The following is a 16,387-nucleotide window of genomic DNA, read 5'->3' on the forward strand; positions in this document are numbered from 1 at the left end:
ATTTTGAAACCTATCCTTCATTAGGTCATCAAACTGTATTAAGTGCCCACATGCTCATGGCCCCACGCCAGCATTGTGCTAAGATGCCACTTTCTAGTAATGTGCTGTCTTTGTATTCCACTCCTGAGGTCTCCCAATAAGGACCCTCTCTTAAATTGTTTTTCCTTCTAGGGGTGATGGATTTTTCACTGATTTTTACTTTCTTGTCCACTGCCCACAGATATTCAGAAACTGGCCCGTCCAAGGTACAAACATAAAAGCCAATTTAGGCAAACAGAGAACAAATCCATATAACTTGGGTGAGCTTCCTTAATAACACCCTACCCAAGTGAATTTTTTCAAGTGCCATTAACAGATTCAGTTCAATTGAATGGAACAGAATAAACATTTCTTAAGTGCCTATTAAGATGTTGATCTTTTCCTGCAGGGTCTTGCTTTCTGAAGTAGACCACACAGATCATAGCTATGCATTTGAAATGGCATGCCAGCTGCACAACATTACACAAAACTGAGCAAAAATACAAGTTGATAGTAAAGCATAAATTTCAATGTTTAGTACTCAGTATTGTGATATGTGTTAATTGCTTGTTGGAAATGCAGGCAGGAGAATAAAGGAAAATCATCAGCCAAAGTTGAATGGATACTGGAATTGTACAAAATCTTCAAGGAGAAGGGCATTTGGAAAGCAAAACAGGAAGGGGGAGTTACGTATTAGAAATATCTAAGTTCAGATATGATTCTGATGACCTTGTTAAGGAACTAAAATTCCACTCAGTGAAGCATGGAGGGTCATAGAATTTTATAACTAAGAACAATTATTAGTCAATCAACAAACATTTACTGAGCTCCTACTATGTATAAAACACTATGGTTGGCACAACAGTTTATGCAAAGTAGTTGTGAGGAATGCCCTTTGTAAATTTTAAAGTGCTATATAAACCTGGAATAGCAATGGTGAAAATAATGTATAATATCGGCCTTTGAAGCCCTTGCAGTCTAATTGGGAAGGCAAGACATAAGCACATGGCAAGTTTAAAAAAAATGGGGAGATCATTTCAGGTAGTGTGATGAAAACCAGAGGTGGGATGTGTCCAAACCCCCCATCTTAACCCCCATCCTCTATACAGTGGAAAGGAAAAACAGAGATCATGATGTAACTAGACAGGACGTTGGAACTATCCCCTCAAATTACTAACTACCTTAATCTCATTATTTAACAATCTTTGCTCTGAGAGAGTGTCTTTCTTACACCTAATCTCACTTGTTGCAGAATAAAGCCGTTTCCCCAGTAAAGACCCAGAACATTTGACTGCCTTGTTTCAGTACATTTGACCGCCTTGTTTCAGTTGCTTGAAGATAGCATTATTTCCATTCTCCCCTTAACAAAAGTAATAGGCTATGATTCCTTTCAACTTTTCTCAGAGGCCCTATATTCCAACCATATAATCACCTTCATTCATCTCCTTTGTTTAACATTTTTATCAACTACTTAAATAAAGGCATGTATGGCATACCTATCAAATTTCTAGATAGTTAATACTGGAGGGCAGAATCAGTAACCAAAACGATCTTGACAGGCTGAGCAGGGGTTCCGTGAATGTGTTTGGTGTTCTTAAAAATATTTAGATAACTGTATTTCAATATAATTAGGTTCCTTTGTAATCCTATGTATTTTATTTTATTCATCTAAAAACATTATTCTGAGACAAGAGTTCCTAGGCTTCAGACTTCCAAAGGGGTCCATGACATAGAAAAGGCTAAGAATCTCTGACCTAGAACATTATGTTGAATCTAACAAGATGAAACTCAACAAAAGTAAATGTATTTTTATACCCAGCTTCAAAAAAATCAGCTTCACAAGTACAGAATTGGGGAGGCATAGTTAGACTAGAGTTTGCTGAAAACAATCTTAAGGTGTTAATGGACCTCTGGCTCACTATGAACCAGAAGATTGATATGAAAACCTTAAAAAACATAAATGTAGTCATGGGTTGAATGAGAGAGACATAGCTTCAAGTAATAAGAGAGAACCCCACTATATTCTATCTTGATCAGACCATATCTGAAATATATTTAGTTTTGGGCACCAAAATTTAGAAGGACATTAATAAGCTGGAGAGGATCCACAGGAGGTCTACCAAAATGCTGAAGGGCCTTGAGTCCAGATCATTTAAGCACTTGTTGAAGAAACTGGGAATTTTTAGCCCAGGGAAGAAAAGACGCAGGAAGGGCATTTTAACTACTTGTGACACTTTCCATCTAGGATATGTGTAAGATATTAAAACAGGAGGATTAAAGTGAAAAGGAGAGGTTGCATTCAAGCACCATCAAATCCAAGGCATTCCATATATACATTGGCCATTAGAAAGGATGATATCAGTAAGTTATCAAAACCTTGAAAGGTAATCAAAACCTGTGTCATTCTGGCCTCTTAGAGGAATGTCCTCAGAAACAACAGCTGACAAATCCACAGAGAGCATTCATAAAGGTCCAGTGCTAACTTGGACCACTTGATGTCCCTGTTGAGCCATAGAAACTAGAAGAAAGACCATCTTTTGGCTACATCTGTGTTATCAGCAAAGCTCAGGGTGAAAAGTAAAAGTCTCTGTCAGCTGGATGTTGCATCCATGGTGTGGCATGGCATGTCAAGCATTCAGCTATTTGGAAATATATTTGAAAACTGACTCCCTTCATTTTCCTTTCTGTTGCTTGGACACGATCTCTGACAGGTTTACAATGAACTTGAATGTTTTGGTTTTGGGGCTTTAAGCTGTCGTGTCATCAGAAATGCTTCTGCTTAGGGTGCACGGATGAGGGGGACGACATGTCTGTCATATATTTGAGATTAACCAGTAAACTGCAGTATCATGATTCAAATTATTCATAAGTCACAGAAAATATCAGTAATGCTGGGGGGTGCAGTTTGGGGTTTCTGTTTTTTTGTTTTGTTTTGTTTGTGCAACCAGAAGGACTTGGAGATCTTTTTTGAATATCCTTTTGGAGAAAACTCATATAGCAGATTTCTACAAAGCAGTGGTTACAATTTCAAGGCCTGGAAAGCCTTAGCTTTGTGTCTTTCTGCCATCCCTTTATTCTGCATTCAGGCTGCATCTGTGATATCAAACGTGTGGAAGAACATCCAAATGTCTTATTAACATAATACCTCAAACCCAGATATTTGGGAATATCTAAATGCTTAACTAAACGTATCAGTCATCATTTGGCTTTCCAGCATTGTGGAGACAAGGCACTGTATAACTTTAAAGTTCTAGAGAAGTTCTTGTACTAATATTGTCAGCGTGGGATGGTAGATAAAGAACTAGACAGGGAGTCATGAGGACCCAAGTTTTGATCCTATTTTGGACTCTTGCTATCTGTGTGAAAGTGAGGAAGTCATAGCCTGTAAATACTCCCAGCCTCAGTTTCCTTTCTGTAAAATACAGCAAGTAATTATCTCACAGGGCTGGGAGGATGAGATCATACAGGTAAAAGCTCTACAACGCTTGCAAATGACAGATATTAATATTAACAGAATATTTATGTAAGATACAAAATTTAACTTAGGTGTATACACTTGTAATTCAATTGGGTATTTTAGCAAAAAAAAAAAGATTAATAAGGCTGTTATAGCATGGTGCATATGGAGGTAGACTTGTGGTCAAGAAGACCTGGGTTCAAATCCTACCTCAGACAGGTAAGTCTGTGTGAAACAGGGCAAGCAAATTAATCCAAAAACTATAATACTATGATCTTAGGTCATAGCTTGAAACCTAGATGCCATCATCCTACTCTACTAGGTGGCACAGTGGATAGAGTGCTAGAACTTGTCAGGAAGACTCATCTTCCTCAGTTCAAATCTGGCCTCAGGCACTCACTAGCTGTGTGACCTTGGACAAGTCATTTAATTGCTTTGTGCCTCAGTTTCCTCATATGTAAAATGGAGATAACAACAGCACCTACTTCATAAGGTTGTTCTAGGGATCAAATAGGTTAACATGTGTAAAATGCTTTGCAAACCTGAAAGTGCTATATGAATGCTAGATTATATATAAATGCTAACTATTACCCTAAATGGTAGACTTTGACAGTAGCAAGTGAAAAGTAAGCTATAAAATGCTTCTCTACAAAACATTTGCTCTCTTAAGGATCATTTTTGAGAGATCAAAAATATGGTGCCCAGCCTGGCAAAGGCATAAGGAAGATGAGAAACCTCATCCTAGATGTTACCAGGGGTATACAAACACCGAAGCTTAGAATGCTTCTGGAACATTAGCAACTATTAGGAAAGCAATAAAAATCACACTTAAAGAGCTTAATATTTGTTACTAACTCAAAGTACTTTGGTTGATGATGTCATAAACACAGCTGAGAGCCTTGGCTGAATGAGAACAAAACATAGCAACATTGGTTACCAATTAGTCCAGTTAGATAAGAACCTCACTTCCTGGGAAGCAAATTGCTCACCTTATTTTAATCTTTACACAGACAACATGAGGTAGGGGAGAGAGAAGTGACTTGCTAGTCAAGAATACCTGAGTTTAGATCCTGCCTCTGACATCTATTGACTATGGGATCCTGAGCCAATCTCTCAGTGCCCCAGGCAACTCTGTAAGATTCTAAGGTACAGAGAAGGTGCCAATCTGCATTGGTCAGGAGAGTTTCTTACCACCTTCCCTACACTAATGAAATCACAGGTTTGATCCAAAAGCAGCAGCTGAAACAACAATATAAAAACAACTGAGAGGCAGCCTGATATAATATATAGGACCCTGGACTTGGGGTCAGAAGAATCTTTGCTTGACTATTTACCGATTGTCTAACTTTGAACAGTTAATTTCACCTAACCTGAGACTAGTTTTTCTCATCCATAAAACAGAATGATAATATTTGCACTATCTTCCTAAGTAGGTCACTAGGAGAATATGTATGCCACAAACCATGATTTAAACATGATACTGTTTTTCTCAGGAACAAAGTTGCCAAACGCCATGATGAATTTGAGAGACATGCTGAGGGGACCTTTACCAGTGATGTCAGCTCTTATTTGGAAGGTCAAGCTGCCAAGGAATTCATTGCTTGGTTGGTGAAAGGCCGAGGAAGGAGAGCGTGAGTCCATATTTTTGTATCTAATGCTTTTTTTGGTTTCTAGTATAAATATCAAACCTAGAATTTATTATATTTGTAATATCTATTTTTCTTATTTAATAGAGTTTTTCTTAAAAGAAAGGGAATTTATAGACTGAGCAAGTTAAGAGAAATTTTAAAAAGAGCCCCAATATTTTTTCTATTCTCTTTTTTGAAATGTAACTTCCACAAGTCCATTTCACAATAAAGCAGAAATGCTTGGTAATAGGAATTTTCACAGTCAAGAAAAGGCAAGTGAAAAGGAATAGAAAGTGATAGGAAAATAGTCCTTTATTTTGAGCATTCACATTACCAGCACATCTATCATCATTGGAAAAGAAAAGTGGGAGCCCTGAGGTAAGCAGTTTCTGATCTGGCAATGGAGAAAATACCGTAAGATAATTTAATGATAGCTCAAATCAACAAAATCAACAAACATTTACTGAACAAGAGCAAAATGGTGAATACAAAGCATAAAAAACAATCTCTTACAAAGTTGATCTCACCTATGTGATCACTCCCTGTAAAGGTGCAGATTGTAACTCACCCCTGTCATCTCATCCCGTGACCCTCCACTTGATATGTTAGACCTTTTGACATTAGGTGGATACTGATGGAATACAAGAACAGGCCATCCTTATCCCTTTTTCTCCCACTACGTGTACTGCCCAACTTCTTTTCTAGTTATACATCTCTCTATTTATATTCTTTAATCTGCACCCTTTATGCTATCTCTGATACTTGGAGAAATTCCCAATGGAAGAAGTGCTATCAAAGGCATGCCTCCTCTTTCCAAAGACCAACTTGGTTTTGCTCAATTCCAGATGGGCCTAGAGAGTGTCACTGTTTTCAAGCGAAGTTATGACATCTGATTCTTAGAACTGATGTTTAAGGAGAAAAAAAGTTATAAAGAGGTACTTGAGTCAGTTGGATCCACCAGTGGTGTCAAACTCAAATAGAAACTGTGGCCACTAACCTGTACATAAGAATCCCTGTCGACCACATATTGACTTAGTTTTAAAATATAAATTATCTATGTTTTATTGTATTTTTATTCATTTTGTTAAATATTTGCCAATGACATTTTCATCCTGGCCTCACTTGAGAGTGTTGTGGGCAACAGGCACCACATGGGCCACATGCTTGGCACCTCTGGTATACGGTTCTCCTGGCAGACTTAGGAGCGATTTCTGTGCTATCACTTGGTGAAGATTTTACAGATTTCTATACCTATTTCCAGAGATATAAAGAGATGAAGCATGTGTTGAAAAATCAAATAAAACAATAAGTACAAAATATTTTCTTTTCCCCTTTGTTCTCTCTTTAAAGTTTTCCAGAAGAAGTCACTATAGTTGAAGAGCTTGGCAGAAGACATGCTGATGGTTCTTTCTCTGATGAGATGAATACAGTTCTGGATAACCTTGCTACCAGGGATTTCATCAATTGGCTGCTTCAGACCAAAGTTACTGACAGGTGATTACATTTCACTCAATTCTGAAAAACAAGTTTCATCATAAACAGTCAATCATCATATAGCTTCTGTTTTTGTTCTACATTGGGAAAAGGTAGTTTGGGGCTTTTTAACTTCAACTTTTTAAACTTTATATAATCAATAAATATTTTTAATTTGTACTCTGTAGGCTTAGTCTACAAAATCCAAAGATCTTAACATTTAAAAAATAATTATTCAACTTTTTGTTATTCCATATTGTGTACTATTTGAAATTTATTCAATTGAATTCCATCAACATCTTATTAAGCACTAACTGTATTCAAGACATTGTTTTAGATGCCAGAGCTAACAGCTCAAATGCAGAGTGTCCCAAAAGTCTTAGTGCAGTTAGCATAGCACTGCACTATAATTTTTAGGATGTCCTGTATATCTATTTATCTATCCATCTACCTACCTATTTATCTAGACAAATTATTATATATTATTATATACTAAATACATGTATTATGGAACTCCAAAGTTTGTATACCACTCTGCATGCAGTTCTCCATTTCACAAAGGCGTTAAGTTGCAGAGCAGTTAACCACCTGCATTGATAGAAGAAATTTCTTCATTAGGAGTGCCCTCTACCAATGCAATCACAGGTCTAGCAGACAAAAAAAAGTGTGTATATCTCAACAATGTAAGGTGTAGGTTTCACAGAATCCTAATTGCCATATTACTGATAAAAGAAGTTAACTCAGAAAAATTAAATGGCTTGTCCTCGTACTACGCTACGAGGTAAGTTCTGGTTCCAGAGGCAGGCTTTCCTAACTCCAGATCCAGTACTCCATCCACTAAAGGGAAAAAAGTCTATTTAGGTTATTTATCTGTGTTATCTAGATTGCAAAAGAGAGATATATTTGATCTGAATCTATGATTTGTCTAAGCGGAAAACTCCCAGTGTAGAAATGCAATCCATAATGCAGACTGGAATCTATTATCATTTCATCAAATCATAGACTTATAGCTAAAAAGAGGATGGGGTGGGAAATGTCATCTAGACAAACCACCTCATTTTACAGGCAAGGAAACTGAAGCTCGAAGAGAGCAAGGGACTTTTTCCCAATGTAACACTGGTAGCAAATGGCAAAAGCAAGATTTGAACCCCATATCTCTGATGCTAAATCAAGCTATCATTCCTTTCTACCACAAACTTGAAGTCACAAGGAATGGCTTGGGCCAATGAAGTGAAATGATATGCTCCTGGTCATATATCTAGTATGTAGAAGAGGCAGGATTTGAACCCAGGTCATCCTGACTCCAAGGCATTTCTGATGTTAGGACATGCTTGAGATCTAAACTATAGCAAATAACTAAGTAATGGTCGTAATTTCAAAAATTTTTAAATATTATTTGAAAGAGGCTTGTGAATTAGATGAAAATTTGATTATTTTCTTCTAAGTATTCACGGGAAATTTTTAATGTAAGGTTTGTGGAAGCAAGTACTTTCAGCCTCTACAAGTATGAGGGCTTTGCAAGATTAAGAGTTTTCTAAAAGTGACATCCACTAAAGTCATGAAAAGGTGTTTCAAAATTGGATGTTTAAATTCTCTGGGTATTATAGCAATCTTTAATCACTGTTTTTTTGTTTCTCTAGGAAATAAAGTGCATAATTACTCAAGATCATCTCCACCACATCACCTGCTGGCCTCTTGGGATGTTTTAAAATTTCTGTTCTGTAAATTAACAGAATATATCCTAAAGCCTTATTGCTTTGCATGCCAAGAAATGAATTTCATTCCAGTGTTGTGTAGCCAAAGGATTGTTTTTGGAATAAACTATTGTCAAAGGACTCTTTAAATAACAGCTTCAAATACAAAAGTGCCAGATCCTCATATTTTCCACTTATTTCGGGCAAAAAAAAATTCCAACCTGTTTACATTTAGCTATAGAAATATTTTTTTTCTATAAAATCAGCTTGTACATATAAGTGATTTCAATCACAAAATGTCTGCATTAGTAATCAGAGAGGAAGAAAGGAACTGGTAACCACAACAGGGAATATGAAAACAGAACTTTCCACTTGAAACCTTTGTCATAAAAATGCTCAGCTTTCAAAAATAACAAACAGCAGACTTAAATAAAAATTTTCAAGCTTCTTTGCTATGGTTTGTTTCTCTATACACACACAAACTATTCACCTGCCCCTTCTACCCCTTCCTTTTTGTCCTGTACACCTAGTACTACCACTGAAAACAAATAATCCTTAATATTAGAATATCAATAAATTTCTGTTGAACATATTTGCTGAGTGTTTGACCCTTCCCTTTTTTTTTTATTTCTGAATAGAAGAAAGAAGGGATTTATAGCATTAGTAACTGACATTTATACAGCACTTTAAGGTTTCACAAAGTTCTTGCATCCATTAGCTTTCTAGAAGTCTACAAGCATCTTTGAGATAGGTACAGCAGGTATTATTTTGCCCATTTCATAGACGAAGAAGTTGAAACAAGGAAGTTAAGAGAGGTACTATGAGTCACGCAGCTACCAAGAGTTAGTTCAGTGTCTTTTTGCTAAAACATACTGTCTCTCAAAATTTCAATAACTCTAAAAGAATTAGAGAGCATGGATGTTCAGTTTGGATTTCTATCCACTACACCTTGCTTTCTTTCCCCAAAGTCCTTTGAAATAAATATATAATACATTTTGTCCCAAAGTAAATATACAAACAAAACCAATCTAAAAAACAAACAAACAAAAAACCCTTGGGCTAATAGTTATTTTTGTGGTAAGCATCTGCGATTTTATTCCACCATAGGAAACTTCAGCTACCAAACCAGATCAAGGTCTGATCTGCAATTTTTAATCTTTGTTGGTTGGATTAAGTGATATTCCCATGGTCACAAGGGCAGCTAGGTGGTACACTGGATAGAGCTCCAAGCCTGGGGTCAGGAAGACCTGAATCAGGAATACCTCAGACACATATTAGCTGTGTGATCCTGGGTAAGTCACTTTACCCTGTTTGCCTCAGTTTCCTCATCTATAAAATGAGCTGGAGAAGGAAATGGCAAACTACTTCAGTATCTTTGCCAAGAAAACCCCAAATGGGGTCACAAAGAGTTGGGCATTACTGAAAACAACTAAACAACAACAAAAAACAACCATAGTCACAAAGCCAGGAGGCCAGACTCTAACCCCAGGTCTTCCTGACTCTGAAACCATCTCTCTGTTGGCTATACAATGCTATCACTGACATACATGTGTTTAACTAGGCTTTAATTCTATAGAGTTCTATTTCACCTGGACATCATTTGTGTAATGAATTGTATGATAATAAGGTATTATGATATTAAAATTGGAGCTCTAAATCATGCCCTGGAAATAAAGGCTTACACTAAAAATTAACAAAAATAATTTCCAACTTAGCTAATTATTCAAAATTGAAGGAACAATGTACCAGGAATCAAAAAGTCTTGATTCTTCCACTAAACAATTGTGTGGCTTTGGACAAATCACTTCACTTCAGTAGGCTTCAGCTTCCTGCAAAATGAGATCAGACCAGACAATCTGTAACAGAGAACTCTTCTGGCACTGATATGCCCTGAGTCTAAAAAGGTATCAACAGGGCAGCAGGCTAATGTATCATTGTTCTGAGTAATGCGTTGCAAAGCTGTATGGAATTTACAAGTCTGTTCCTTATGTCTGATGTTAGCAGATGCCATATTCTTCACTGCCTCACACTATTCTAATTCCAATCTAATTTGGAGGAGAAAATGCTGATAAAATCATAGATATTTGAAGTATTGGACTAATAGGAATTATGAAAATTATCACAAAAATAATGGAATTTTTTACATATGCTATTCACAGTAACAATATAGCATATTGCTTAGGTCTACTAACAAGAGTGTTGAATATTCTTTGCTGCCCACTGTCATTGCCAGACTCTCTGCCTCCTTTTCCCAACAACATTCCCTCCATTTAATTCCACTTAATCGACAATTTCTACCCAATCAAAATTATGGTAGCTATAGTATACCAGCACATTAGGTCATTCTTCCTCCTATCCCAAGGAGTGCAGCACCCTGATTACCATCTGCCTCTCTTCCCCAAACCCAGTCCTTGTACTTTAATATTCACAAAGATGCTTCCTCAAATTCCTCAATCTTCCAATTACTCAGACTTCTTAAAGCCCATGACGTATTTCTTCATTCTACTTCAGCCACACATTGGGATGGTCACACACTAGATTTCACCATGGTTCATTATCCAAAAGCATTCCACTATCCTAATTAGACACTCTGAAATTCTGACAATAAACTCCCATAATTCCATCTCTCCTCATGCCTAAACATCTTATTTTTCCTCATTGAATCCTCTGATCCTTCCACCCCTTAGTACATTCTCAGGTCATTATATCTCCATCTCCAACCTCAACACAATAGCTATACAAATAGACTCTATGCTGTTCTCCCAAATCTTTTGCGCCACTGCCCTATTACTACGCATTTCTAGCCAAAAATTATCCATAATCCATAGATTACTCCCACCATCAATCTCTTCTGCTCTTAATCACAAACTATAGAACACATCTGAAGAAGGTCTCACAACTTTGCTGACCAAATAAGTAATAAGTATATATCATTTGACTTCAATTGGGTCCTCAGTATAACACGACAGTCCTTTTATTCTCTCTAATTAACTCCTTATTTCACCCCCTAAAGGAAGCTGTTCCATATTCTTTTCCTTCCCCAAGACTTCTCACACCTTTCTCTTCCCCTTACTTTACCTTCCATTTTTATTGAGAAAATTGAAGCCATTAGACATATGTATGTATGTATGCATGTATGTATGTATGTATGTACGAATGTGTTCTTAGCCTTTTGTTCTTCCAGATGAATTTTATTATTTTTTTCTAGCTCTATAAAATAATTTTGGTATTTTGATTGGCATAAGTAAATTAATTTAGGTGGAACTGTCACTTTTATATTGGCTCGACCATGGGCAATTTCTATTTTTTCAGTTGCTTAGATTTGACATTATTTGGGTGAAAATGTTTCATAATTGTGTTCATATAGTTCCTGGGTTTGTCTTTGCAGGTAGATTCCCAAGAATTTTAAATTGTTTAGTTATTTTATGTGGATTCCTCTATTTCTTTCTGTTGGACTTTGTTGGTTTTTTATATATATATGTGTGTGTGTGTGTGTGTGTATACACACACACATATATACAATGCATATATGTATATACGTATACGTATACATATATGTGTATATATACATATGTGCTGATGATTTATTTGAATTCATATCCTGGCAGCTAGGCGACACAGTGGATAGAATCCTTGCCCTGGAGTCAAGAGGACCTGAGTTCATCTGGCCTCAGATACTTACTAGCTGTGTGACCCTGGGCAAGTCACTTAACCTTATTTGCGTCAGTTCCTCATCTGTGAAATGAGCCGGAGAAGGAAATGTCAAACTTTTCCAGTACCTCTGCCAAGAAAATCCCAAATGAGGTCACAAAGAGTAAAACATGCCTGAAATGACTCAACAACAACATTTTATATCCCACAACTTTGCTAAAGTTGTTAATTACTTCAACCAGTTTTTAGTAGAATCTCTAGGATTCTCTAGAGTTTTGTTTATTCATTGTTTATTCAATTCCTTCAATTGCTTTTTCTTCTCTTATTGCTAATAGCTAGCATTTCTAGTATAGTACTGAATAATAGTGGTAATAATGGACATCCATCCTTACCCCTGTACTTACTGGAAAGACTTCTCCTTATTCCTATTACAGAGAATGCTTGCTGACAGTTTTAGATAAATACTACTTATCAGTTTAAGGAAAACTCCATTTATTCTTATGCTTTCTAGTGTTTTTAATAGAAATGAATGTTGTATTTTGTCAAAAGCTTTTTCTGCACCTATTGAGATAATGATATGATTCCTGTTGGTTTTGTTATTGATACAGTCAGTTATGTTGATAGTTTTCCTAATATTGAATCAGCCATGAATTCCTGGTATAAATCTCATCTGGTCATGGTGTATGATCTTTGTGATATATTGCTGTAATCTCCTTACTAATATTTTATTTAACATTTTTGCATTAGTACTCATTAGGGAAATTTGAATATAGGTTTTTTCCTCCTTTATAAGTTTGGCTTTTCCTGGTTTAGATATCAGCACCATATTTGTGTCATAAAAGGAATTTGGTGGGACTCCTTCTCTGCCTATTTTCCCAAATAGTTTGCATAGTATTAGAATTAATTGTTCTTTAAATGTTTGGTAGAATTCACTTTCAGGGGATAGTGACAGCACTCAGATTCCATTAGCAGGTTAGAATCAGCTGACTTGAGTATGCAACCAATTGGTTGAAATAGGAAGTTACTTCCTGAGCTTGACGTTCTCTTCCTTATTGTCCAACTTCCAGGAGTAAGTTTATTGTATTCTAGGTCCTCTAATTTTAAGAACTATGAGGTGGTCACATACATCCAACTCAGAGATTTATGTCTCCCTTGATAAGGGAGCATTTTAGGGTTTTCCCCAAGAAAATTGAATTTACTTTAAAAAGCTGATATGAGGGCAGATTTTCTGCTATTTTCCCTGAGGCACAAAATTAACTAGTTGCTACTCAGTCAAGTGCAACTCTTTGCAATCCCATTTGGAGTTCTCTTGGCAAAGATACTGGAGTGGTTTGCCATCTCCTTCTCCAGATGAGGAAACTGAGGCAAATGAAGTCATGTGACTTACCCAGAGTCCCACAGCTAGTGAAGTGTCTGAGACCTGATTTCTACTCAGGTCCTTCAGATTTCAGGGCTAGTACTCTATCCATTGTACCACCTAGTTGCCTGTGTTCTAATCTAGGCTCCACTACTAGCTACCTATTAGACTTTGACAAAGTCACATTTCCTCCCTGGGCCTTGGTGCCCTCATCTATAATATAAGGCACATGGAAAAGAGGATTTTTAAAGTACCTTGCATGGTATAATAATCTATGACTCTGCACCTATAGCCTTGACCTTGTTGTAACAAGTTCACATCTATCACAGTCAGTCCTGAAGCATGGATCCTAAGACCACTGTTTTAATAGAGACTCTGAAAATAATTAATGCAGTTACTGTCTAAATATTTCTGCCAACTTCGTCCAGGAGTGCAGCAGTTAACAGCAAAACCACCAAACTCTCAGGAAGCCCATGTTTCCCTCCCTTCAAGGAATCTCAAGTGAGGGAAGTTTGCTTGCTAAAAATTTCCCCTTCAAAGAATTTTTGACCAAACAAGAGTGGAGAGTATTACAATATAAAAAATGGATAATTTCAATTATATTAAAAAGTTTTTGCACAAACAAAAATAATTCAACCAAGATTAGAAGGAAAATAGAATGCTGAGAAACAATTTATATAGCAAGTTTCTCTGATAAAGGCTCATTTCTCAAATATATAGAAAATGAAGTCAAATTTATAAGAATACAAGTCTTCCCCAAATGATAAATGGTCAAAGGATATGAACATGTAGTTTTCAGATAAAAAAAAAATAAGATCTCTATAGCCATATGAAAAAAATGCTCTACATCACTACTGAGTAGAGAAATGCAGATAAAAACACCTCACACCTATCAGATTGGCTAAAATGACAGAAAAGGAAAATGATGAATGTTGGAAAGAATGTGGGAAAATTGGGACACTAATGCATTATTGATGGAGTTGTGAACTGATCCAACCATCCTGGAGAGTATGGACCACAAAGTTTGTTAAAGAGACAACAAGCTAGGTGGTAAGTAAATATATATTTTTTATTCCCTTAAGTTAGCGACATGTACATGGAGCCAGAGCTTTAACTCTGACTGAATCACGCAATTTTAGGGGGACATTTAAACCCTGACTCAGGATGTCTGTGTTACTCAGATTTATGGTCCCCATATATGTTTAACCATAGCATGAGAAAGGAATTTTCTTAATTGAATAGGTTGTAAATACAATAAGATAGGAGAATGTCAAAGTGTAAATTATAGATCCAGGATATCTGTATTTCCTTTACCATTAACATGACACAACATAGCATATGTCCATAAAATACCAAAATAAGAAAAGTCCCATGATTCAAGGTAGTGTCCAAGTTAAAGGAGCCTTAGTGGTCATTAACAGAAGAATGCTCTTGGTCAGCTTCAGGTGTTGACACAGGAAGGGGCATTCTTAGTTCACTCAGAGAGAAAAGATTAATTCACGGTTTTTGCCCTTTTGGGGCTCAATTGATCTTAAATGTTATCAAGAGCAATTTGGAACTAAGCCCAAAGGGAAATCAAACTGTGTATATATCCTTTGATCCAACAATACCACTTCTAGGTCTGTATTCCAAAGAGTTCACTTTAAAAAGGACTTATATGTACAAAAATATTAAAAGCAATTCTTTTTGTGGTAGCAAAACATTGGAAATTGAGAGGATGCCCATCAATTGGGGAATGGCTGAACAAGTTGTGGTATATAAATGTAATAGAATAAATATTATTGTGCTATAAGAAATGATGAGCAGGCAGATTTCAGAGAAAACCTGTAAAGACTTACATAAACTGATGCAAAGTGAAGTGAGAACCAGAAGAACATTGCACAAAGTTAACAGCAATATTATTCGATGATCAGCCATGATAGACAGCTGTTTTCAGTAATACAATCCAAGACAAATCCAAAGGATTCATAATAGAAAATGTTATCAACCTTCAGAGAAAGAACTGATGGAGTCTGAATGCAGATCCAAGCATACTATTTTTACTTTCTTTATCTTTTTCGTGTTTTTTTTTCTTTTGATCTGTTTCTTTTTTCACAACATGACTAATTTGGAAATATGTTTTACATGATTGCACATATGTAACATATTTAAAATTCTTACCTTTCTAGGGAGGGGGAAGAGAGGGAGAAAATTTGGAACTCAGAATTTTTTTTAAATGAATGTTTAAAATTGTCTTTACATTTAATTGGAAAAAATAAAATACTATTTAAAAAGAAAGTTACCTTCCATCTCCTCAGGTGGAAAAAAACCCCCTTCACTTCAAGTAGATGATTCAGAAAAGGGTAACCACCTGCCAAGATAAAAGTATCAATCTGTCCATAGTTTTCTTCTCAGTAGCTGAAGGCAACTCTTTGATGTCTACTTTGTTGCCCTCAATGTAAATTAGTACCTTTGGTACATACACCCACTCAATTGCACCCCCAGCTAGCATGACTGGTCTGATCAAGAATTCAGGTTATAAACCTGAGAGCTGGGAATTCTCCTCGCCTCATCCACTTCAAGCCTTTGGACCTTCCCCTCCCTCCCCCCGATGCAGGCTCTAGGTTCCCTTTGAAGATACTAGTCAGAAGCAAAGCAAGGCATTCTTGCCATGCAAAGTAGAGATAAGTGTTGGGCAGGTAGGTGGCACAGTGGATAGAGTGCTGGGCCTGAAGATGCATCTTCCTAATTTCAAATCTGGTCTCAGACATTTAGCAGCTTTGTGACCCTGGGCAAGTCACTTAACTCTGTTTGCTTCAGTTTCCTCATCTGTAAAATGAGCTGGAGAAGAAAATAGCAAATCAAAAGTATTTTTGCCAAGAGAACCCCAAATGGGGTCTCAAAAGAGTAAGATATAACTGAAAAATGACTGCAAAAATAATGAGTCATATTGATATGGTGTCAAGGCTTACAAAGATCTCTTGACTCATTGCAACTGTGTGAGGTTAGTACAGCAAGTATCATTATATCCATTTTACATAGGAGGAAACTAAAGCTTTATTGAGTGATTTGCTCAAGGTTGCACAGCAAACATTAGGACAGTATTCAAACCTGGGCCCTCTGCCTACAA

At 36.5% G+C, this 16,387-nt stretch overlaps 1 protein-coding gene and 1 long non-coding RNA gene across 3 annotated transcripts in view; one reads left to right on the plus strand and one right to left on the minus strand.

The window, feature by feature from the left end:
* GCG (glucagon) overlaps positions 1-8,718 on the plus strand; it is a 32,764-nt gene extending 24,046 nt beyond the window's left edge. Inside the window, exons 9-11 of one of the 2 annotated variants that reach the window (XM_021004849.2) lie at positions 4,969-5,106; positions 6,454-6,597; positions 8,217-8,718. In XM_021004849.2, the coding sequence (XP_020860508.1) occupies positions 4,969-5,106; positions 6,454-6,597; positions 8,217-8,223 (289 nt within the window). In that variant the 3' untranslated portion in view covers positions 8,224-8,718. Of the gene's footprint in view, positions 1-4,968; positions 5,107-6,453; positions 6,602-8,216 lie in introns of those variants that run through there. The other variant, XM_021004855.2, reaches the window with a different exon arrangement.
* On the minus strand, positions 5,393-15,631 carry LOC110220712 (uncharacterized). The gene is made up of 2 exons (XR_002327947.2): positions 15,561-15,631; positions 5,393-6,618 (listed from the first exon to the last, which is right to left on the minus strand). It is a non-coding gene; the product is annotated as an uncharacterized LOC110220712 (long non-coding RNA).
* Positions 15,632-16,387: the final 756 nt, after the last annotated feature.

Source organism: Phascolarctos cinereus, unplaced genomic scaffold, assembly GCF_003287225.1.
Source record: "Phascolarctos cinereus isolate Bilbo 61053 unplaced genomic scaffold, phaCin_HiC Scaffold_726;HRSCAF=1367, whole genome shotgun sequence".
NCBI classification, from domain to species: Eukaryota; Metazoa; Chordata; class Mammalia; order Diprotodontia; family Phascolarctidae; genus Phascolarctos; species Phascolarctos cinereus.